Source organism: Sceloporus occidentalis, unplaced genomic scaffold, assembly GCF_023333645.1.
Source record: "Sceloporus occidentalis isolate IW3139 unplaced genomic scaffold, rSceOcc1.0.p SCAF_4, whole genome shotgun sequence".
Taxonomy (NCBI): domain Eukaryota; kingdom Metazoa; phylum Chordata; class Lepidosauria; order Squamata; family Phrynosomatidae; genus Sceloporus; species Sceloporus occidentalis.
Genome location: NW_028316984.1, coordinates 164,788,514 through 164,814,521, shown reverse-complemented (window position 1 = coordinate 164,814,521; position 26,008 = coordinate 164,788,514). Strand labels below are relative to the sequence as shown.

General features: G+C 39.0%; 1 protein-coding gene across 3 annotated transcripts in view; it reads right to left on the bottom strand.

Annotated features, from left to right (window-relative positions):
- Positions 1-1,416: 1,416 nt before the first annotated feature.
- Positions 1,417-26,008, bottom strand: part of GPATCH2L (G-patch domain containing 2 like) — a 45,798-nt gene continuing 21,206 nt past the window's right edge. For 2 of the 3 annotated variants that reach the window (XM_089522255.1, XM_089522256.1), the window contains exons 5-10: positions 25,589-25,668; positions 21,337-21,404; positions 20,604-20,643; positions 17,071-17,156; positions 7,902-7,999; positions 1,417-2,896 (exon numbers count right to left, since the gene is read on the bottom strand). In XM_089522255.1, coding sequence (XP_089378381.1) covers positions 2,823-2,896; positions 7,902-7,999; positions 17,071-17,156; positions 20,604-20,643; positions 21,337-21,404; positions 25,589-25,668 — 446 coding nt within the window. In that variant the 3' untranslated portion in view covers positions 1,417-2,822. The remainder of the gene's footprint in view (positions 2,897-7,901; positions 8,000-17,070; positions 17,157-20,603; positions 20,644-21,336; positions 21,405-25,588; positions 25,669-26,008) is intronic. The other variant, XM_089522257.1, reaches the window with a different exon arrangement.

Below are 26,008 nucleotides of genomic sequence, written 5' to 3'. Positions count from 1 at the left end.
AAGTATATTAAGAATTTGAGAACATACTGAACAAAAACATGGAGCAAGAGAAACTGCAACTCACTACCATTTACCAAGCTCAGTTATTAAGAGTATTAAATATAAAACGCATTATGAAATATGCTCCTACAATTATCAGTTCTGTATCCTGGAAATAAACATTGTAAAAAAAAACCCAGGAAGAGCTTCACAAGATCTGCAGGACACAGGCTAATACCCATAATGCAGCATGAGTTGATTTGGGTGGTAAAATGGGTGGCACTCACTGATTATCATTATATTTATTTAATTGTTAAAAGCAATGCAGTTATGATGGTGGCTTTCTTCAAAGACCTTCAATTCCACACCAATTATTCAAAGAAATAGCAATAGCGAGTACATTTATATTCTGCTTATCAGTGCACTTAAGCACTCTCTAAGCGGTTTTACAAAGTGTAAGCTAATTGCCTCCAACAAGCTGGATACTCATTTTAGCGACTTCGGAAAGATGCCAGGCTGAGTCAACCCTGGAGCCTGAGTGGGTTGTTGCAGTACAGGCAGCAACCACTACACCAACAGTACTCCTTGCAAACCCTTGCAATGTTCATCCTTTGTATAGATCAACAACAACTTTTCCCACCTAGGGAATTTTACGGTGTGTAAGGAGAACAGTCTGCTTATGAAGATCCGAGTCTGTGCCTGGAATACATAATTATCACTAATAGTTATGAAAAAGGAAAGGGGTCACTAACAAAACTGTAGTAGTAAGGCATGTATGAGTTGCTCTAATAAACCCATATCATCACATGGGTAATCATGTCCAGGGTCACCTTTTGAATATTTTTGCATACAGTTAATAAATTTTCCTATGCCATCATGCTATACACAATTTCATGAGATAAGGCAAAAAGATCAAAGCATTATACAAGCAGATGAAACACATTAATCATCTTTCTATATCTAAAGAGCAGCACTTTGCTTCCAATAGCTGAATTCCATATGCAAAGGAGCAAGGCGTGATTCCATTCACACTGGCCTTGTACCATAAAGTGCCACACAGACAGTGGGATGCAATCAAAGATACAATTCTGGATATACATCTGGGTGCATCTTGTAAAAATGAAATGTCAAGGGAGACTTCAAATAGGTAATTTCTAAAAAGCACTAAAAGCTGTACTATAAAAAGTGCTAAAATACACAGTGAGTTAGCAGTTGTCCAGACTCCAAAAATATGATCCTGGTACCTATGAATTTGGACTATTTTGTAACCCTGTTTACATATACTGAAGAATGGGGAGGGAGGGACATGTTGTAGAGACAAAGCTCCACTCCAAACATACACTATATATGTGTATGTATGTATGTGTATACTCTCTCTCTCTCTCTCTCTCTCTCTCTCTCTATATATATATATATATATATGCATACACACACACACACACACTTCCTCTCTATGTATATATATACACACACACGCGCATATACAGAGGGAGGGAGATGAACACTGAAGAAAATGTGTACCTTTCTCTGTACACATGTTAAGAAAGGAAATGTTTGGATTTCTTTAATAATTTGAATGCAACATTAAGCTTGAGCAGTCACAGGCATTACGATGCCAATGGACTGGAATGGCCAGATGTGTGTGTGTGTTGGGGGGGGGGGGGGGAGAATAGAGCTGGAAAAAATCCTTTTGAGTTTCTGCATGTTCAAGTCTCTCATTCTCTCCAATACATATATAACATGGACCTATGACACATGTTTTTAAAAATGCAGATGTATCAACAAATGCAAGATCTAAGGCTCCTAGAGTAAGTGGATGCACCTGCAAAAAGACTATTATGAAACGACATTATATTTAAAAAGCTGTGAGAATATCAACATAGGACCTAGCTTAATGTCTTGGATGGATTTCTACTCCAGCTTTCAAAACAGTAGTATGGCTAGTACCCTTTTTCATCGCCATTTGCATTCAGGTTTATACAGTGCAAAAGCTTCCTAACAGAACACATCTAATCTGTGCATTTATGGCTCCACTGGCTTGTGTAGTAAGACATAGGAAAACTAGGTAACAGAGAAGCTGCCTTAGTTTAGGATCAATACTAGAGTACATTCATAGTACAAGATGAAAAAACATGGAAGAAGAAGAATGCGACATAAAAAACAGCCTGGAAAGGAATATATCTGCCCAAAATGTTGACGAACAAGTACCTTTGGAAGTGTTCCTAATGTAAAAATCAAGACACCTAGTTCATATGAAGCTTACACTCTGCTATCTTCCACTATAATCAGGAATACATACTAGCCTGTTTTCAGCAGTTATTCTCACCAAGGAGAGAGGCTCTGCCTCTCGAATACATTGCAATTAGAACTCCTCCTGTTGAACACAGGGCTCTACAACAACGGGTATTTTTGAAAAACAAAGAGTTTTACAACATAGACAGGCATTTGCAATAGCCAATAATATTTGCACATGTACAGCCAGCAGCTCCAGGGTCTGAAAATAAGAGTGCATAACAAATACTTGGACAGCAACAGCAGAAACATTATTAAGTATGGTAACCCCAACACAGATTATACATTTTTACATGGAGTTACAGACACAAATTGCAGTAAGTGTGGAATAAAACAGATCACATGCTATCACTGGAGAGTTAATGCCAGACAAGGTGCCTGATGAACATCCTGACAGTCCGCAGTCCAACGTAACAGCCCAACTAGCTGTGAAGAGAAAAAGCTGCCTTCTTTTGGTGCAGTCAAGGACCATATGTGGTGGCATTTTTTTAAAGCTGCCTCAGGTAGTAGTGATGGGGCTTCTTCCTGACAAATGGATTCTAAACATCCAGTCAGTTGTGGTGCCTCTGAGAGTGTGTCGCTGGTGGGCTAGTTTCTGATGTATCTCTGTGGATGGATAAAGCAGCTAGAACACCACGGCAGTAGGGGAAGAAAAAAACAACAAAGTCATGTCAAAAGGGGATACATAATTATGATTTTGCATATCAAAATGTGTGCCTAGTCAATCCTTCCGAACATTATAGCATGTTTCATTCATTTCCTCCCAGTTTATGGGGCTCCTAAAGGGCAGGGATAGCAAGAAACTTCCAAAGCCCTCTTTCTTTCATCAGCTTAATTTTTTAAGTGATATCCAAAAAATCACATTTTCTGCTGACGGATGCCCTGCTTCTATATTGCTGGGAAGACTTTGTCCAGTCAAACACTGAAACACATGGACATAATTCAAACTCTCCTTTTTACCCTGATCGCAAAGTATAAGAGGGAAAAAATCCAATAGTTGAAATCATTCTCTAGTTAACTCTAGATTAACTTCTGAAAATCTCATAAAATGTTTTATGCTAGTCAACTAGTAGCAGTTCCAGCTTTGTATACGAATATTTTAATTCAAAGATTTCTAAACCACCTTATCCCCTCTCTATATACAGAGCTAATTAAAACAATACAATAATTGAGACAAAAGCTCCAAATATTACATTGGAAGCAACAAAAACAATAAAACAGAGACACCAGGTTGTAATCTTGTGCACAAAATGAAAATTGGAATTCTGAGCTCATATAAATAAAATTCTGTGACCTGGCATAAGGAAACATGCATCTAACTCCTCCTTTTTTGTATTTCATTCTGCTATAAAGCTCCCAAGTTTCAAAGAATATTCATCCTGCCTGTACTTTTTTGCAGCAAGGAAGAAGAAGAAATCACACTGGTTCCTTCTAAAAAAGTAAATTATTTTTAAGTACAGAGATAGGAACACTCTAAACCTTATATGTATTTTGTGTATATAGCAAAAGAATGCTTCTACCAAAAAGGTAATCTACACCTCATGGGGGAAACTGAAAGATGTATTCCAGACTGCCAGTGAGTCAGCCCAAACATACTACTCAGTATCTACCTCTGTGCCACACAAAAGAAGCAAGGGGAGAAACAACAACAGGGTTTCTTCAACCTACTGAGAATATGGCTGAAAGAAATCTGGCAGGTTCAGGATATATTACCTGGCAGGCTGCTTATACTAACAGCTCCTCCTCTCAAAACCATAGACTTAGAGCATGAGAGAACACAAGGGCAACTCCATCAATGTGCAAATGATGCTCAATACCTTAAAAGGTAAGAGGCACTCTATGTGCCATTCCTTTCTTTAAAAGGATACACAGAAATTGGGTGTTCAGGAAGATGGAGAGAGTAGGTGTATCCCAAACTTAGTCCAGAATCAGATTCTTTGTGCTTGCTCACTCACTAGAGAATATTCTGGGTCTTGACTAGTGCTCAGTAACAAGCTGGGATTTCTTTCCAGCTCTTCCAGTTCACGCCTATGGATGGAAATTCTGACCCAGTCAGATAAGAGGTAACTTCCACTCATATGTTTCAGAAGTATAACACCCAGCTCTGCCACTGAGTCCTGTGATGGCAGAAAAGCAGGATATAATGTCCCTATGGCAATAAGGTATATGGAGTCATTCCGGTTTCTCCAGCTACTGCAGAGACACTAGTTCACAAAGACAGCACCTTGATGTTGAGTCTAGGCACAGCCACACTCATTACCTATAAACAGTCATATGACTCACGTGTGGGCAACAGACCATGAACTGCAAGTACAAAGCCTGAGAATGGTAATTCAGAGTTTTCCATAGCAAGGGGCTGTGAATTTTTGCATATATACTACTAAATATCTCATTAGGCTTCTTAAATAAGAACTTCAATGGCTGCTTTAGTTCCAACCACTGAATGCACATTTATATCTTCAGGGGTCTGACTGTTATCATCTAGAATTCAGTCAAATTCCACAAAACTTTCTGAAGGTGGGGAGGGGGAGGGGTCCATGGCTAAAGAAGATTTGTTGCTGCATGTTTAAGAAAGAAGCTAAATTCATCACAATGACAGGGGAGAGTGTTGGCAGAGATTTGAGCTATTTATTCTTTTAGGAAAATCCTATAAAGAATGACACGAGGAAGCCTCTATCTGCAGTCTTGTTCATCACATCGGTGAGGAGTCTGATAACAGATGTATGCAGGAGTGTGATTTAGTGCCGGGAGCTGGCCCCTGATGTGTATTAATACAGCGGCAAAGCAGAACGAGCCTCTCTTCATCACTCATCTCTATAAAAGAGGTGGAATCTGAGATGGCCCGATGTTAGGCAGAGCAAGCCCATTTGTTCTGCTGACTGATGGAGCCAGCTCAGGCTGTGTCCTTCACCTCTGTGGGGCACTCAGGTTGCATAGAAGGAGTTTACTGAAGCAGGACCTGGTCAACAAGTGAAATTAGAACAATTGGGCTTAGCCAGCGTTGCCCGCTAGGGGCATCAACACTTATACAAACTCTCTAATCTAAAGTTCTGGGATGAATTCTGATTCATCTCAATCTTTCACTGAAGAGACAAAAATCTGTCACATGTAGTTAAATCTACAATGAAAAAAAAGTGAGGTCCACAAAGTAATCAAGCAAGGAAATAGCCAAGTCAGTGATGACTGAAAGCACATTGGTGGAAGAAGATGAAAGAAAGCCCAATGATCAGGCATGTATATGTTCCTTACAATAATAATAATAATCTATTTTGCTTTAATAGCCACACAAGCACTCACTCCTCCCACCACCACTTCCTCTTTCTCACTCTGTCTCTCTCTCTTTTGTTTTGTTTCCTTTTCCTTTTTTTTTTTTTAAAGAGAAGCCAGTGTAGGTTCAGAATTCAGAACAGATTCATCTTCAGGTTTCCAGGTACACCTTTTGCCTTACCCACTTGTGATCTCGTAACAGTCACGAGCACTCTTCTCTAGCGATCAGGTTAAGTGCAACTCCTTGAGCCTGCTACTTGATGGACAAGTATATTCCTAGAATATACTGCCTCAAATCCATTACTTGTTTCCTACTGTTTTGTTTTCTTTTTCTTTTACCATGTGTTGTTACTATTTAAGCCAATTTGTGTCTGCTTTGGACAGAAAAGCACAATAAAAATCTAATTTAATCCATTTGTCAGGTTGCTTGGAGGGAATGTTTCTGGGCCTTTAAATTGAGTCCAGCTTAATGTGACTTGGAAATTGCCACATCCCTAGACACTGGAAAGGGAAAATAAGGTCTCATTGTGCTGAGATCTGGAACATGAAGGAGTAGGACACACCACTTTGACCTTCTTCAAAGCCCACAGCAACACAAGCACCCAGTTTATTGGCTTTCACGAAAAGGAGCAGAAAGGCCAGTGGCAATCGTGGTTTTGAGTTGACTAAGTAGGCAGCAATAAGTTTGAGGACCCCTGTATCAAAGGAACTCTGGAATCACTGGTGGTTGCTGAAGACAGATAGGCACCATGAGAATGTTCCCTCCAGGGGAAAAAAGGCTGCATGAACACTGCAGAAATAATGCAGTTTGACACCACTTTAACTGGCTTGGCTCAATGCTATTCAATTCTGGTAACTGTAGTTTTATGAGATATTTAGCCTTTTCTGACACAGAGCTCTAGTGCCACAACAAACTATGAATCTGAGAGTTACACAGCACTGAGCCATGCAAGTTAAAGTGGTATCAAACTGGATTATTTCCACAGTTCAGATGCAGCAAAAAAAAGATAAAGCTGACAATATAGCATTGATGCTGCCATAGCTACAAGAAGCTGGTTCTTTGGAATCTTTGGTCTTACTGCTGTCTTCCTTACTAGTGGACAAAAAGTTACCTCAGTTCCTTCCAAAACATTCACAAAGACATTTATAGATATACATATTTATGTTAAAAGGAAGGATTTTCTGCTACATTGGGACAATCTAGATTGCCTCGGCATGTTCCTTTTATAACCAGGAAAATCACATTTTGCCACTATAGAGGAAAATACAGCCAGAGAACAAGGAAGCCCTCTCTGCCCTCAAGGCACAATATAATTCCCCTCAATGAGTAAGATGCTCTTTGCCTAAAGGTATTTTTATTCCCTGATGTGTCTGAGACTGACACAAAAAGGAAGCCAAAATCCAGCTCCTACTTCAATTTATACAAAAAGGTTTCTAAAGGGCCCGCTGCTAGTGGCTGGACTGGACAAATTTCTGTGTTCAAACACACATAGTACTAAGGCAAACTAAATTCTATGCCAAGAAAAGACACATTTTGCAAAATAGCGATGATTGATGATGATGATGATGATGATGATGATGATGATGATGATGAAAATTAAACCAAGTTTGCAGAAGTTTACAGTGGGCCCTCCACATGTGTTGGTGTTAGAGGTGCATGACCCTCATGTAAGGGGGGGTTAACGCAAATTAAAAAACACAGTTTTTTAAACCTAAGAGAACACCTCTCTAGGAATATCAAGGTCCTCCAGCACAACTCTATGGGTAACATCTGGCAGAAGCAACCACAGAATTGCACTGGCGGACCTATACATGTCTAGAGAAGTTTTTTTCCCTAGGAATCTCTAGGTCCTCCAGTGTCAGTCAACAGGCAAATTCTGGAATAATTACATTGGAAGACCTAGAGGTTCCTATAGAGAACATATTAATCAAATGCGCAAACATCAAAGCCACAAATGTGGAGGGCCATCCATATTTCTTTTGCAAAAGGATTATACCCCAGCTGGCCATTGTAGGCAAGAAGAATGGTTTCAGTGGGAATAAAAAAAAAAAAATAGATACCATGCCACCTGGGACTTTGCTGGATCTCAATTATTCACCAGATGTTCCTTCCACATTTTCAAACCTACTCTCATCATGAAAAAAGCAGTAACTTGAGTTGCTGCTTCCAATACTATCTTGGCATTTTTACACTGTAAATGAAGATTTCACATAAATCTTCTACCTTTGGAGTATTTTGGACTGGAAACCCTGAAGACATTTCTGAACATCCAGATCTTCTCCTACATCTCATACACCTACTCCTTCAAAACTGCATACCACAAAATAATTAATCATTTTATACTATAGTTTAGCCACATTACCTGAGGTTGGACTAGAAAGGGAGGCTGTTGCCATTATTGGCTTTCGCTTCCTCTTGATCTCCCTTGAGAATGGAGGCCCCAGATGTATATTAGTCTGCCTAAACAAGGGATAAACCATACTGATTAGAAAAAACAAAACAAGGTAGAAAATACCATCCTGGTGGCTCCTTTATAAAACAACTTTTTAAAAAATTGTGGTTAAATTCAGTTCCCCACCCCCCAACACACACGAGAAATCCTCCAAAGATCAGTGAAGCAGGGCAGTTTATGTACTACACAGACACCACCAACACAACCATGTTGGGGGGGGGGGGGGAGGTAGTTTTAGAATATCTTCAATTAGACTAAATGACAGCAATGAGTTAAATGGCATTTTTTAAGCCCATGGATAGTTCTAGTTATCAGTGCACACACAACCCTATAAACTTGTTCAAATGGAAACTAGTTAGCCTAAACTTTGGGTTAATAATGTTTTTTGCAGCATTGGGATTGGGGTAATGATAAAAGAGGGCTGGAGTACCACTGACTTTCAATGCTGGATTGCAGTAGCATTTCTGCACTAAACAGTGCAATAAAGCATGATCTGGAAAAGAATGGGATAATACTAGGTGATCCTGCAGTAGCTCTGTGTGCTTTTGTATAATAGCCAAGGAAAACACCTGCTTCCTGAATCACTTACTGCGCATAACTGAAAAACTGAAAGAAAGTAGGAAAGTCAATTAGCTTGATTCACCAGCTATCCTGGCAGGTTGAAAAAGCATAAATTTGTAAGTTTCACGCCAAAATGGAAATCATAAGTTGAGGCTATCGAAAGAAAAAACCACCCGAGGATAGAATTTGGAAGAAGCTTCCAAGAGGCCTCTAGAAGATCCAAAATGTTTTTGCTTACAGTCGGACCTTCTTATACACAGATTTTTTATACACGGATTCCAGCATACACAGTTTGAAAATGTTCCAAAAAAGTATAAATTTACCTTGATTTTCCATTTTTTATAAGGGACATCATTTTGCTATGTCATTATATTTAATGGGACTTGAGCATACACGGATTTTGTTATACACGGGGGATCTTGGAACCAAACCCCAGCGTATAACAAGGGTCCACTGTACTTATGCAAGTTTACCTGACTTAGTTGTTTCTTTTACATGTGTATAGTGCTAGTTTTGAATCAATTGCTTGATGAAACATGAAATGTTCTTCTTTTCTGTGGTGTAGAAAACTATATCTATCTCAAGTGTCCATGGACGGCATTTTTCCCAATGGTGGTGTGTTTAGGTGGCTGCGCCAGCATTAGTGACAGCGCTAGTTGCCCGGTGATGGTGCATGTACACAGCTGCACCGCTGTTAAGTCTCACTGTTCCCAATGGTGGCGCAGCCACATGCACATACCACCATGGGACATGGGCTGTCCCTAATGACGACGTGGCCACGTGCATGCACCACCACTAGGGACAACGCAATCTTGAGCATCTGCATATGTTGGTATCCATGGGGGGGGGGGGGGGGGCGCAGAACAGATCTCCCACAGATAGCAAGGTCCAACTGTATTGTTTTGCCCTGATCCTGGGTGACTAAACAATAAACAATAAAGAAGTCATATACAGATTAAAAAGTCATGATTTAAAACTGACTGGATAGTTGTGCTGGAAGAGATATGGCTTTAATGCTGTTTTAAATGCAGCCAATTTTTCAACTGCCATATCTCATCCAGAAGGTCCTTCTGAAGTCTGGGGGCAGCAAATGAAAAATTCCTTCAGGAAACTGTTGCCAGACTAGTCCTAACTGGTTGGAGTGTACAGGACAGATTGTATGAGAGAAGGCAATCCTATAGGTACCACTAGTACCACTAGGGAGCCCTGGTGGCACAGTGGTTAAATACCTGTACTGCAGCTATTCACAGCCATAAGGTTGTGAGTTCGTTCCCTGGGCTTCAAGTGTCAACTCAGCCTGGCATCCTTCCGTAGGTCACTAAAATGAGTACCCAGCCTGCTGGGAACAATTACCTTATACACTGTAAACTGCTTAGGGAGTACAATACTTACGTGCACTAATAAGTAGTACAGAAATGTACTTGCTATTGCTATATTGCACTATTGAGCCTTGACATTAAAAAGTCCTAGAGATGTGAATATTGACTGAAAGGGAGAAAATGTAAACGGAATGTATTTACTTGCCTCCCCAACACTATGCTGGAACATCAGTGTATTTGGGTCAGCAATACAGCAAAGAAGGTTGGTGAAGAAATTAAGCCTTCTTTCTTTCAAATGCATGTGATGCAAACAAGATGGAATGAAAGATGTCAAGGAACTCTCTGCACTAAAGAGACACTTTTAAGAATTCATGTTTAATTGCAATTGACCTTCAGAGTGGCAGTCATACAAAGCACTCTCTTCACAACAGAGAGGGACCTCAATTGAAAAACAGACTCCTTTGTTATTGTAATATCAAACTTAGGAATTTCATAAGCAACTGAGAGTTTTCAAAGAACCTGAGATATCAGTCGCTCACTGCAAGCCCACACACTATTGATACAATTGAAAGTTCTTCCTTTACCCCAATTCTGAAAGCAAGTACATGCATTGTGCTAATGAAAAGTACTACAGAAGGGAGAGCAATTGTTAATCTGTTGTCTTCCAAACGAATTGTTCAGATATCTTCATGTAAAAAGAAATGCTCAGTACAAAACACTTACTATTTATGGTATTGGTACTAAGGCTGAATTCAGCTCAGTTGTTTCTGTTATATTTACAGTATCCTCTGCAAATATGGATTGCATTAAAGGTGCTTTTTCCAAACCTTGAGGTACCACCTGGGGCTATTTTTGATGCCTTCAAAAGGGTCAAAATTATTAGTAAGAACAGAGATCCTCCTCCTCTTTGAAAAGACACCAGCCAGCTGAGCACCTAAGTCTGATCTGCACATCACAGGTAAAAATCACTACAAATAGTAAGTAGCTCATCAGCCCCACCAAACACGGCATCTTTGCATGCAAGAATTAAACCATTTCAAAGTACAGAAAAGTATCTATGTATTAAAAGAACCATTTCAAAACTTTGCCTATGTGTGTACTAAAAAGACAGGCATCCAGAGTGGACTATTCAGAACATAACCCTAAGAATACAAATTATCTTCTTTAATGTCCTTTCACCTGAAGCCACTATCAGCCATACTTCTTAACACAATATGCAATGGAAGTAATGTCACACTAATTCACATCTACCCATAGGCAACTTTCACCTGAAGCCTCTGATTTTTTTGTTTGCTATTATTCTATTATTAATTTTGCTTTCTATGACTTTGTTTGCTCTTCCCATTATACTAAATGCCACACTGCAACCAAAAGATATCCTTGTGATTTATTCCATCTGCTTTCCCAGAACAGAACCATTTACTCTGTGGTATTAGCATATCAGAGAAAGGAATATTATGTGCAGACAGTGGATGATGATGATGATGATGATGATGATGATGGTTGTTGTTGTTATTATTATTATTATTATTATTATTATTATTATTATTATGGGGAAACTCTAGCTAGTGCTACCCTTTAGTCTTCGCTTTCTAATACACACCAATATGGACTGGCAAAAGATCCTATTGCCTTAAAACATCATCATCATTGTTATCATTATTACTTCTGTTTTCCTGCCTCTCCTCAGAGCTTGGGGCAGGGTACAACATGTTAAAATACAGCACTATAAAATCATTAATACATTCATAAGAGTTCCTATACAAATTAAAAAGTCATGATTTAAAACTGACTGGATAGAATTGACATGAGCTAACATATGCAGCTGCCTATGGGTATTGCTTCATTGGCTGATGCTACACTATGATTCATCCACATCTGCACTGCATCCAGTGATCAGGTCAAATATTCATATTTGTCTTCACATACCTTGGATCTGAGAGATTTCATGTTAAACTCAAATCTTACCACACAGATGGACCAGGACAAAGTAAGAATCCTGACAGAAACATGGCTCTTTTTGGGAAACCTTGGCCTATTTTTGAGAAACAGAATACTGTTACCTCAAATGGCCAGCTAATCAACTATGTCCCAGGCAACCCCAAGGAAAAACAGCCAATATACGAGACCATGAAAGGGAAGTAAGATGCCATTCACAATATGGAGGTAGAAAAATGGTTCTGAGTTCTCACTGCCAAGTTCTTCATGCTTTCCTCTAAAGAGAAAGCCTTGTCAAAACAGAAGCCATGACAGACATGGCATGATTAGTAAATGCTTTGTGCTCTTAAAGAGCAGCAATTACAGACATGTGAAAAGAAAGGAAGCAGTCCCCAAGATGCTCTTCTTCACATGCCTCCCGAGAGGCGGCAGGCCATTAAAATTCCATGATGAAGAATCAAAAACAGCCTGGGAACAGCCAGGAGGCAATACAGCAAATTAATACACCAACCATCCCCAGGGAGGAAGGTGGGGGGGAGCGCAGAAAACACTCTTCGCTTTGCAAAATAAAATTATACTACTAATGATAAGAGAGTCACCAGGTACACACACACACACACCTTCTAATGATGGGTGTGGAATTCCCAGTGCTACTTCTGACACTTTCAGAGAAGTCTCAACACATCAGAGACAAAAAGCAAGAAAGGGGGTCTTGGTATATTGCAATTTATACAGTCTTTTAACTGTATCTTCCAAGGAAGTCTCTGCACAGGGCCTTCTCCTTGACACTGAAGAGCCCCTCCTTGCACACCCATGGCTTCATATTCAGCAATCTGGCTTGCGGCTCTGTTTAAATGAAGCAATGGGTTACAAGACAGTCACTATGCTACCAAAATGAACGTACCAGAAACCACCAGGGAGATAAAGAAAATATGAAAAGCAGGTTAAAAAAACTGAATTTGCCTGATAACAATCTTTTCAGTTGAGTAACACATCCAAAAATGGCTTTCCAAGACAAACAAGGCTTGCAAGAACTGTCAGTTTGAATAGGAAAGAAATGAAATGTCCACTGAAATGCCAAGGTTGCCCAACTACAGTCCAGGGTACAACATTTGTTGAAGGCTATTTTATCTTTCCTCCTAGTACATCCTAAAGCAGAACACCGTCTGAGAATCCTACATTCACAAAAGGTGATCTTACTAGCGTGTTCCATTCATGGGTTCATAAGGTCTAATCGTGGGACACAATAGATTTTACAATAAATGTTTACCTCAAAATTAACTTGCAATTAAAAGAAATTGGGACCCACACAAAATTACTGACTTGCCTCTTCAGACACAGATGTGTCAACCACACAGAGCTTAGAAAAATACATATTTCCATCTACTAATGTTTTGAAATTATCATGCACAGGCCTGAGACACTACCAGCAAACAAATGTATTACAAGGCTATCTAGATCCTAACTATTTGCCTTCATTCTCTTCTTTTAGCCAAGAATGCATCACAAATTAAGTCCCTGTCATAAAGCAAGTTTCTTCACATACAATTCACCTTGAACAATACATTGCAGGGCAAGAGTATATGTCAGAAGACAGGAACAAATATAAACCTAGTATTCAAAGAACTGACTGTTCAAAGGATATGAGCCATGCCATAAGTTAGACCAGAAGACAACTTTCTTCCAGTTCAGTGTTACTGACTAGTATAATTTGAAAGAAAATTACCCTTTCAACTACAATTATGGCAATTATATTCTGAACAGGAAAGCAAAGTGACCACTTAATTCAGTTAAAACAATCTTTATCCTTCAGATATTCTCTGAATATCTCATCTCCAGTCATGGCATTCTCCCAAAACTGTAGAATTATCCAGTCCTAAAGATGTTGTGAGTGAAACTTCCAGAAGTCCTAGCCAGACTAGTCAATGGTAAGGAATCCTCCAAGCTGCAATCCAACAACATTGGGAGGACAGCATGATTCCCCTGCTATAAATCACAAGTCCCAACTCAAACAGATTCATAGAATTTATCACATTTCTACTGATTCGGTTGGTGCAATTTATGGGCCTCACAACTAGATTTAGGCCTAAGAGTAAAAATGATTCTGGGGTCAGGTAGACAGGCATCACAGAGTGACCAGAGGCTGCTCTACCCGCGATTGCTTGGTGATCATGGCAACCGCACAGTCCGCTCTTAAAGCAGGCCACTGCTGTGGTCCCAAATGGGCCGCCGGCAAGGAGTACTTTTTCTGAACTCCTTTTTCTGGTGACCCCAGAGCAGCTTCTGGCCAATCTGGGGGCATGCATCGTCTGCACACTACACCCCTGAAGCAGCTAAAAGCTGCTCTTTTTGCCCATGTGTCTTGGGCCTAAGAGGAAAACCCCTTTGCGATCTCACACATCTCTCATTGAGGCACAGTATCCTGTTCTGTTGAATTAAAATCATTGGTTCACACAGCAAAATATCTGAACAGGCTATTTTGAAATTTTGCATTTTCTAATTTTTGTCAGACAGCAATCCTCAGATCTACATTTAATAACATACAGAGCCATTCTTACACCTCAAGTCTTCTTCAACATTCCTGTATAGTTATTCCCTGAGTTACATTTCCACTTGTGATGTGCAAAACAACCCACCCTTATTCTTTGGGATCTAATGATTTTATCATTTGTACACATACATGGTTTTAACTGCTTCATCTTGTTTTCATTTGTTAACTAGCTTATGTATCTATCTTTAGAATTTTTTTTTTGTTTACATTTTTAAAATTGATTTTATTGCACAACAGGCTGAGATCTTTAGATATTGGGGGGGGGCATAAGTATATTTAATATATACATACATACTCAGACTTCTACTACCCAAAGTCATTGGACCTCATTTACCACCATGAAGGTAAAAATACCAAGGCTTTCTATACTCCCATCCCTCTTTCTTGTAAGAACCTGAGTCTTCAGTTAAAAGATTCAAGTTGAGATAAAATAAGTTTTAATTCAAATAAGTTTTCAATAACTACAGCCCTTATAAATCAAATATGTCACTGGTTGCTCTACAAAGTTACAGTAAAACATATAAAGTAGAAATCACATTTCTGGCTTTATTGTACACTATATGTAACCCCAAAACTATTCTGACTACTACAATGGGCCCTCCATATCTGCGGACTTACTACTCATGCATTTAAGTATCCATGGATGGCAAGCCCTCACTGCGGAGGAGAAGGAGGAGGAGGAAGAAAGGAAGAGGCGGGAGGAGGAGGAAGGAACTGCGGAGGAGGAGGAAGGAAGAGGTGGGAGGAGAAGGAGGAAGTCACGGAGGAGGAAGAGACGGGAGGAGGCAGGAGGAGGAGGAGGAGGAGGGAGCAGGAGGAAGAGGGTGCAGAAGGAGGAAGAAAGAGGCAGAAGGAGGAAGCCACGGAGGAGGAAGATGAGGAAGAGGAAGAGGGTGAAGGAGACAGCAGGAGAAGGAAGAAGCGGGAGGAAAAGGAGGAAGAAGAAAGGTGGCAGCAGAAGTCCACTGCCTCAGGTGAAAGCAAGGAGGAAGGAAGGGAGGATGCATGAGGTGAAGTCCCATTGTTGCTAATGGTGGAGTAACTGCATGGCTGCACCACAACTGAAGACAATGGGACTTGAGCATCCGCGGTTTTAGATATCCGTGGGGGGCGGAACAAATCCCCTGTGGATACTGAGGGTGCACTGCATAACCAAATCTAATACTCAAGATATTAACAGATTGTGAATACTGAATCTGTAGTGTACATAGTGAGAACCTGGGAGAAAACATTTGTTCTAATGATGAGTGAGTGCTTTAAAAACTAAAATAACTACACTATTCAGGTTACCTGTGCTGGGAAAATGTCAAAGGGTAGAAGTTACTCAGGTGCTTGCAATGCAAAGGAAGAAAGCCCAACTATTTTCTGTTAGAGAATAAAGCCTGACATAAAATGTCCAGATGTGGAGAAAGTGACAAAGGTAACTATGAGTCACTTGCAGCCTGATAACCAAGGAATTGGTTGCAGTTGGTACAGGACATGTGATGTATCAGCAAAGTCATCATGTGCCGGAAAGCGTGAAGTGAAGTGGTCATCTTGGTTGAAGGACAATAATTAAGGTGACACAGTAGGAAGAGGCTGAGGTTAGTGGCCGCATGGTAAAAGTGTATATAAAGCCCAAGACTCATTGTACAGTGTGGGTTTGTTGGCTGTCAGTGGTGGATGTGTAGCTTTGGATTTTGGTTTCTGTATATAGCAACTGTATATAGATTAAAGAGCCTCTTTGAAGAGACACTTGTTTCAGTGTGCTTTCTCAGCATCTGGAGGGAAGGAGGAGATTCCAGATCAGTCACACAGCTCAGTGACAGTCTGCTTGGTGGTTCTTCAGGCAAGAAGCTTCTGTGTAAATCTACACAGGCTGCACACTCAGCACATTCCAACATTTTCTTCTCCAACTGAGGAACAGGTTTTTTTTTAAAAAAACTATAACTGTGAGTCATGGGGGGGGGGGGGAGTTATTCTGGGCCACAAGACAATCCATAAATTTACAAGTGAAAAAAGATCAGTACCTTAGTGTAAGAAAATATGCTTTGCCCTACCCACCAACAAGAAGTTAGAGATGATGAAACAAACTCTATGTGGAGAGGAAAGAAGGAAAATACACACACAGTTATTCAAAGTTAAAGAAACAGAACTGCCACCACTTCTACAAAACTGCAGAGGTTTGTGGAACAGCTGCTAGTTTCCAATGTGCAGAGATTATGGAAAATTAAGCAGGACAAATATATTACGAATGATGTCTTCTTGGACACTCCAAGCAGGGAGTAGCCATTCCACAGCAAAATAATAATAATAATACTGCCTACAAGATAACTTTTATGCCTTGTGTCTAGTAAACATTGACACAAAACAGATGCCAAACAGTAAACATATAGCAAAACTCTTCTCATTAATATCTTCCGCTGCACAGTAAAGACCTTTTTTTAAGTCTTTAAAATTGTTTTTAAAATCTATTTTTAAAGACATGTTCTTATTCTAATGTGTGTTTTAATACTCTGTTTTGCTCTGCTGCTTCTTTGTTTTGGAGTTGCTGTTTACCTTAAGTTGCTTGATTTTTTTAAAGTTTACAGTTATTAACTGCCTTGGGGAAAGGCAAGTAAAAATGTTTTAAATAAAACTGTATGAGCTACCTATTTTCTGACAGACATATCTCCTATCCTGGCAGATATTAATATCATTTCCCACAACAAAAGCAGAGCATAATAGTTACCTGGCTGTGCAATGCGCTGGAGAGCACCTTCGGTGGGAAGCGTCAGCAACAACATCCATGGAGTACAGGGGGGACAACGGATTGAACTAGAAATGCAAGACAAGTTTGGTTAACAGTATATCATGTGACATTATCTGAATAAAAATGACTGAATTATCTTCACCTAGTTATTCAGAGTACCTGGATCTGGGGATGTTTAGCATGAAGAAGAGAAAGTTAAACGGTAATATGATAGCCCTGTTTAAATACTTGAAGGGATGTAATATTGAGGAGGGAGCTAACTTGTTTTCTGCTGCTCCAGAGACTAGGACCCGGAGCAATGGATGCAAGCAACAGGAAGAGAGATTCCACCTCAACATTAGGAAGAACTTCCTGACAGTAAGGGCTGTTCGACAGTGGAACAAACTGCCTCGGAGTGTAGTGGAGTCTTCTTCCTTAGAGGTCTTTAAACAGAGGCTGGATGGCCATTTGTCAGGGATGTTTGATTTAGATTTCCTGCATGGCAGGGGGTTGGACTGGATGGCCCTTGCGGTCTCTTCCAAATCTATGATTCTATGGATTCTTTTAGAGCACAACTCACAGCAAGGAAGTCTCTGATAACAGATCATATTGTTCTGTCCTCTTAAGCAGATAGGTCAACACAACTAGGAGCCAGAGCTTAGAAAAATAACTTTTGGAACTATATCTCCCAGATACCACTCTGAGAGTTATAATCCAAAAACTAACTTTTCTAAACTCTGCTAGGAACACACCTCACTTCACCACGTCTTTGAGTAAACGCTGTTCTCTCTTTTCCCAGCGATTAAATTACCTCTAGAGAATAAACCTATTCTCATTTATACGGTGTTATTTATATATCATGGCCACTGCCAACCTTTGCCATAAAATCTTTACCATCAAAATATGCCACTTAAGAACTACTTGCATAGAACTTTAGCATCACAGAAAAACAGCATTTGCAAAACAAAATTACAGAACCTGCTCTTAACAGGGATGAGATGGAAGTCATCCCTTTTTTCAACAGATCAATATTTCCCCAAATTTTGTTACCACAATATTATATGTTTACTTCACCACAAAATTAAGCTTCTTATATGCAGAAACTTTATTACAACTAGATTTTATTCTAAAACACAATTCATCACCACTTTTAAGATCTGAGAAAAGCTATGAGCTATTAAAACACTGAGTACGGTATGTGACGGAATCCTTCTGGGACTGGGCCACACAGATTAAATGCTTGTAAACTCCTGCACATTAAAATCTTGGTGCATGGGCTAATCTAACATGTCAGTGAGACAATTAGCCTCCTAAGGCTTTTCCCTGATGTGGAACTTTGCCTGTGTAGGTGAAGATTTCTACCCAGCAGGTGGTGTTTAAACATATATATCTTCATATATTTGTATTGGTTCAGTTGCAGAAGTGTTGTATCATGCACCCTGCTGAATATTTAGAACAGTTCACTCTTCAATATCCTTAGCAAAGGATATTGACAAGATGCATAATTTCTAGCAATGCAATGGTCATATTTCACCCTTTACTTTCAACACAACTTTGATATAATTCAAATAGGTGAAATAACTCTGTACTGTAACACACATCATAAAGATTTTGTTTAAAGAGCATATTTTCTCTTGCTAAAATGTGGTAGGCCACTTCTCCAGTCACTAAAGATTCATTTCCATAAAACACAAAGAACTAAGACTACAATACGAAGAATTACTCCTGAAATGTTCAATACTTAAAGGAATGAAAATTACAAAATTACAATTCCCTTTCAACTGGATTAACATGTTTTTTGTTTCAAAGTATAATATTATAGGCATTTAGAAGAGAGAAGATTCCCCTGGACCCACAGAAGGAACTGTTTCTTTCATTTTACTAGACATTCATGCCCACCACTTATAAGAGGAAATATTTGAATAGTCTGTCAAACAAGACAAGTTTCAGAATTTTTATGGCCAGGTATGGGGAAAATCAATTTGTGAAACAAAATGGCATTTGAAGTGCCAACCCTGTCAGTGAAACAAGAAAGTGACACTTAATGAGGAGGAATACAGCCACAGTGTCTTTGACTTTAAAAGGTGACGTGTTTTTCCACTTAAAGAGAAACAGAAGCCTCATTTCATTGTCTGGCAACATCAGTGTTTATTAACTAAACCACTTTACATGCCTAAGAGTTGGTTCATTAACCTCTTTCACTAGTGTAACTTAGTAGAGGGTGCAACTGCAGTACTGTATTCAAATATAAATGCTCATGACTCCCTTTCTCTTTACACAGACAATCAGGCACACAGAAGCACACTCACTCAAGAATCCAGGAATATCAGGTCTCTTTGCCTTAAAAACATGTCCAAGATCTTAGATGCATGACTGAATACCACAGTTACAGCAGCTATAAAATGTGGCAACACATTTGTTCAAGAAGAAAGTTTTGTTTATTTAAGCATTTGGCTGTATATACTCATGTATAAGTCTAGAAATTTTAGTTAAAAAATTGATCCAAAAAACCTGAGTCGACTTATCCACGGGTCAATATAGGTACTGTAAGTATTGTACTTTAACTCTTATTTTTAAAAAAGGAACCATCCCCTGTGAAAGGTAAAATTGTAATCTGTCCTGGAATCACTGCCCCTCCTCTATTCTCGCATCCAGCTAGCCTTTATTTTGAGCACAGTTATGCCTGCTCGAATTTTGTAAGTTCTTTGGCATTGTTTTCCTTTGCATCATCCTTTAGATCCTTTGTTACGCTATCACTATATAATGATGTAAAATGGAAAAAAGAAGAAAGAAGTCTTGTAACAAATTTGCTTACAGCAGCGAAATTAATCATAGCAAGAAGTTGGAAAACGAAAATAAATGTGGAACTGGAGGATTGGTATAAAGAAGTCTGGATTAACATGTAAATTGAAAGTGAAAAAAGGATTATGGAAAAGAAATTATTTTGATGAAATATGGAAAAAAAATTATTGAAAAAGTATTAGGAAAAGAAGATGGAAAATTACCTTCACGAGATGAATTAAAATTTTGGTTTTGGTTGGATTATATGGATGAGAATGGCTCCGTGGAAGGGATGCATGTTTTTAGTATAAAATAAGTAAAGTGTTAAAGCATATTTGGATATGAAGAAACTGTAACATTTTGTATTGTAACACTTAAAAATATTAATTAAAAAAGATCCTTTGTTTACATGCCCTTAGATTTTATCCTCGACTTATCCACGGATCATATCAAAATCCATAATTTTGGCTGTAAAACATGCTCTCGACTTATACATGAGGTCGACTTATAGTCAAGTATATACGGTAACGAGAAAGTAAGATTGCAAAGTAGTTAAAGGGCTTAACTGCAAAACACGGCTGAAATCCTGAGGTGCTGTTTGGCAGACAGAACTAATGTGGTCTCCTGGAGCTACCTTACTTCTTGTACACAGGCTGCAATGTGGCAGAAACTGAAAGCCAAGGTTCTGTTCTTTTTAGAGGGACAGAGGTCCAGTGAAAATATATAAAGACAGCAAAGTAGATCCCGCTTACCTGGTTGCGATCTCTCATTCCCATTGATGGCAACCAGAAACTAGAAAGATGGTAGAAGACAAGAAATTGGAGGAAGCATGAGACAAGAGTTGGAAAAAACAAACAAAACAAGGAAAAGTAGGTGCAAGGAGAAGAAAAAAGATTAGACTTCCTTGTAACACAAGTGTGCTAAAGACAGGTTTGAGACTAGGGGAATTAATGACTAAGGGAAAATTAATTCAACAAATCACACTACATAGTCTTTAAAAGCTAACAGGATGCCACCATATTAAGAAATCATTTGGTCTACCCACCAACATTCATGGTGAAGAATTTCTATCCAATTTGAGCGGTTATTTGAGAAACAGAGCATTTATTAACCCACCCCTTTAAAAAAAATCTGGCTACTACTTCTGATATTGTCATGATGGAGCAACTATAGCAGTCCCCTAGTTCTGAACTTCTTTTATTAATCAGTGGTAGACTTTTATGCATTTGGTAAATGCACATTATGAAAGAACAAGGGAGATAATTCAAATTGTAGAGAGCAGCTATTTTCAGGACCATTAGAAGAGGACAGGAAATACAGCAGGAAAAACATCTTATCCCTTCTTGAGGTAATGATGCTCTAATAAACTGCAAAGATTCCCTACCAATAGTTCTATAAGAAAAGCAAGGGCTACTCTCATTCTATACCATGAGATTTCAACTCCTAAGAATAGTGGACCTTTGTCAGTAAGACACATATGCTTACTCTTTTTGGCAGGAATCACCAATGATGTGGCTAATCCTCTCAGTGCCCATAGCACTCATGATGGTCTCCTGAAACACAAAGTGACAACAGGGGGAATACTGAGTCTGGTACCAAATCCATTTGGTTATATCTGGAATAGTCCCAACTGAAAATAAATGGAGGACAGGGTGGAAAGCTAACTTTAAGAGAAAAAAGCATCACGGGTATGAGCAGAAGACATACATCATGGCCTATGAGGGAGTTGACCAGGCAGGCCCAGCTCCATCAGGGCTAGCCTGGAAGAAGAGACTCCTCCCTCCATAACTGTCATCTTCCAGCCCACGAGGGAGTTGACCAGGCAGGCCCAGCTCCACCGGGGCTAGCCTGAAGAAGACGAGCCTTCCCTCCAGTCCATCTGCCTTGGTCCAGACCTCAGAGGGAGAGAAGAATGGTGGACCTGATCTCCATTCCCTTCTCCTTTTGTGTCGTGTCTTTTAGATTGTAAGCCTGAGGGCAGGGAACCGTCTATTATCCCCTCTGCGGTAAGCCGCCCGGATTCCCAGTAACTGGGTGGCATATAAATAAATCCTATTATTATTATTATTATTATTATTATTATTATTATCCACACAGAATAATGTAAGGTCTGAAGTCTTTCTACATCCAGTCAGGATCTGATACTGAAATATATCTGATGAGGATGTTCAAGAGTTTGCCTCTCATCTCAGGATCTTTTAAACTGAACCTTCTATTCTCCACTTGAAATATGACTAGGGCCAACCCAAATTTAGACAAAGAAGTGTTCCACTATTACAAGTACAGTAGTCTAATCATCAGACACTGTACATCCCCTTCAGAACCAGCCAGTACAATGTTTGTGAAGTTGATGTTTACATACTGCCAAAATATTAACTTCAGATCAATTAGTAAGAAAATGTGACTACAACAGCCCTGTAAGAAGTTAAGCATCATGTTGACTATAAGAAAACAGAATATACATTCATGTTCCCTAGAGAGCTTTCACTTCTTCTCTTTTTGGTTCCTATGATGGCGTTCTCTAACCTGTTTATCAGTTCCAGTATGATCAACAAGGCCCAAACTCAATACACATTTAACATTATTTACTTATTTATTTAAATTATAACATAATAGGCAGTCCCTGACAAAAACCTTTACATGAACATCAGAAGCCTTAGCTTGCAATGCTACATATTCATACCTAAGAGTAAATACCACCATTCTACGGGGCTTACTTCTGAGCTGAGATATATAGGATTGCACTGTTAATGCAAATTATCCAAAAGTAAGGTTTTTATTTCCTCTTGCTTTATGGAGATTTTGCTAAAAAGCTATATTATCTCTGCAGGTATGTCTAACTTACTACTTCTATGGATGTTCACATCCTTTAATTTCCTATGCCAAAAGAGAAAAGACAATCATTGCTCACTATTGAGAAGAAGGGAGGGTTCCAATCTAAGCTGATCAAAATTATACCAAATTCAATGTTACCTGTTAAGCAGTTCTCGGGGGGAGGGGTAGATCCAGCTGTTCTCCTTTTGTTCCAAGCTTACATGAAATCTAGTTATTCTGTTACAGTGAAATACAACTGAAATGCTTTGGATAGTCTAAAAATCATATGCTTTATTATATTCCACCCTAAATCTCAATTTATTCATTTTAATCATACCTCTTACTACCCTTGCCTATCTAGACATGTCTTTGTGATTTATTTAGATTTGTAACCAAGAACTTTGGTCTTGTTGTCTAGCCTTTAGCATCCAAGGCAGGATAGTGTATGAGTAGGAACACATTTCATGTTTGTTTGATTTACAGTGGACCCTTGCTATACGCTGGGGTTTGGTTCCAAGATCCGTCGTGGATAACAAAATTGGTGTATGCTCAAGTCCCATTAAATATAATGACATAGCAAAATGGTGTCCCTTACAAAAAAGGGAAAATCAAGGTTTGATATTTGAAATTTATATATATTTTTTAACATTTTCAATCCGTGGATGTTTGAATCTGTGTATAGGAAATCTGTGTATAAGAAGGGCCGACTGTACTTATATTTCTTTCTCTTTCATCCATTTAAGCAAGACATGAACATTTAAGACCCCACTTTGCTCTTTAAAAGTTTTTGCTCAAAGCAACAAATAACTTGACTCCTATCCACTCAGAGCTAACATACGTTCAGAACCAAATGCCTTGTTGGAAAATATGTCAGAATTCCTCCACTTACAATCCTTTCATTTAACAGCAAGTGAGGTAGTGTTAATTTTACTCTCCCCAACTGCAGGTGTAAGAAAGATAGTCATTTATTCATAATCGCCTCCACTTTTAGAAGAAAACTAGTAAACAAGCATTTCAAGTACTTCTGGTATAACTATGCTAATTTGGGCAATTTCCGAAAACATAGGTCTTTCACATGAATAAACAACAACAAAAAATACTTCTGGAAGAATAGTGACATCATTAGAAAATAAAACCACTTCTATCAATTCAGAATATTGCATTGTAGTGTTACTGCTGCACAGACATGTTGAGCTCTGTGCATAAGGCTATTTGCCACACAGAACAAACTCCCCCAAGACCAGGATTGGAATCTGTTCAACAACAACATTGCTGGTCTTGTGCTCAGGAAACCTGAATACCATCACATGCAAGATCTGCAGGAAAGCAATGGCATGGATGAGAGATGGGCTATTTGTTACAGCAGAGAAATTATTAACTTAAATCGCCATAATATTTAAATTTACGGTTTATTACTGTGTAAATTACATGCCGTACTTTGGGTAATTAGCAGCTCGCTGGCGGGGAGCTTTGAATGAAACTCATTATTTATTATTACAATTTAGAAGAGGATGGGGGTGGGGGAGCAGTGACCTCCACTGCAAATGACATAGATCCCTTTAAGGTGATGAAGATGAATTAAACAAGTAAATATTATTCTTCTCATTTTGGTTCATTAGAGGCACCTCCAAAAAGCTTACAGCCCTAGGCTCTTACCAGTGGCTTGACGGTCTGTGCCCAAGACAGTCTTCGCCATAACAGAAGCTGTATTTCATAACTCTTTAACTTACCCAGTTAAGTAGAGAGAATAGGTACACAGAAGCTATCAAACACAAAAACCAAGAAGAAGAAAAAACAAAGTAAAGCACTTTCTATACAACTGGCTTCCAAATTGGAGGGGTATAAACTATCAATGAAACTTCCAACAGATAGATATCTTTTCTCCAGGTGGAAGTTGTTATCCCACTGCAAAACATCAAGATACTTTCAGGGACAATGAAAGCTTGTGGCTCACTGACTCAAAATATATAGAGCTGCCAACTCACACAGGACCTGGGATCTCTTTTCCTTCAGAAAGTCCCTATGAGCAAAAGGGATAGATAGTCTGGTTTCCTACCAAATATCTTCATCCCTTTCCTGCCTAAGACTTGGAAAGCCAGGATTGCAGGACACCAGCTTTAGCAGAGAGAGCGCCAGAAAAGAGTGACAAGAAACACTTATGATGTGTAACTCAAAAACCAAAAGCCCTGCAGCTAACAACCACACAACACAACAACAAATGTATTACTACATTGACGATTCAATAGGTTTTATTTATTGATTGATTTCTAGGATTTATATCCCGCCTTTCTCCCACAATGGGATTTTGTCGGTTTGACAAACGCTTATTTCCTCCATCCCAGATATTAATCAATTAATTTATTAATTAATTTATTGTATTTATTCATATCCTGTTTCTCACTTGAGACTCAATTTATATCCAGCTTCCAACCCCCCACCCCCCAAAAGAACAATACAAATATAAACATATAAAAAGAGAGCATTAAAACAGAATTAAACTATTTGCGATATTTAAAAAATTCACACTTCAGTAAAATAACATGAAATGTACCTTCTTTATTCACTTTTGGATGTCCCTGTTTCCTCCACTGTACCAAAAGCATTGGAATTCCCCCCCCCCCCCCCTTTCTCATGCATTTTGATATTCAGACAAACTCTCATAGTCAGCATGATTTTATTACCATTTCAACTGCATGGCGCAGTTGGACTGGATGGCCCTTGTGGTCTCTTCCAACTCTAGGATTCTATGGATTCTAACTGAACCTTGTTGCTTTAAAAATAGCTTTACCATGTCTACTTACAAATAGATCAAAGACCTTTTACGAGTACACAAGTTAAAGTGGTCCTCATTTAGGAGCAGGTTTTTCTTGAAGTTATAAACCAATCATCAAACAACAAATTCCCAATCTTTGAAAAGCAATACCTTGCTAACCAGCCTTCTACGACCCTTCCTGAGGCAACGAGTAGCAACACTGGGTAGGCGGTTCAAACGAGTATGAAATCCTGGAAAGAAAGAATAGGATACTGAAGACCAAAGCTTAGCCAAAACCATGAAATACAGTCAGCTAGAATGCAGAACAATAACCTAGGCTATATTCTGATTACCAGATTTACTTCTGAAATTTTGTGGAGCTCAGGGAGGTTGTTAAACCCTCTAGCATGCTTACAGTACAAGAAATGAATTATATTTGTCTATATCAAAATGGCTAAAGATTATGGGCAGCTACAAAACAAGGTAGCATACGGGATACAGCACTCTTTTCTGAAAAGAGGATGCTGAAATATATATTGCATGTTTTTTAAAATGTATTTTTATCAAAACATAATAAATAATATACCAAAC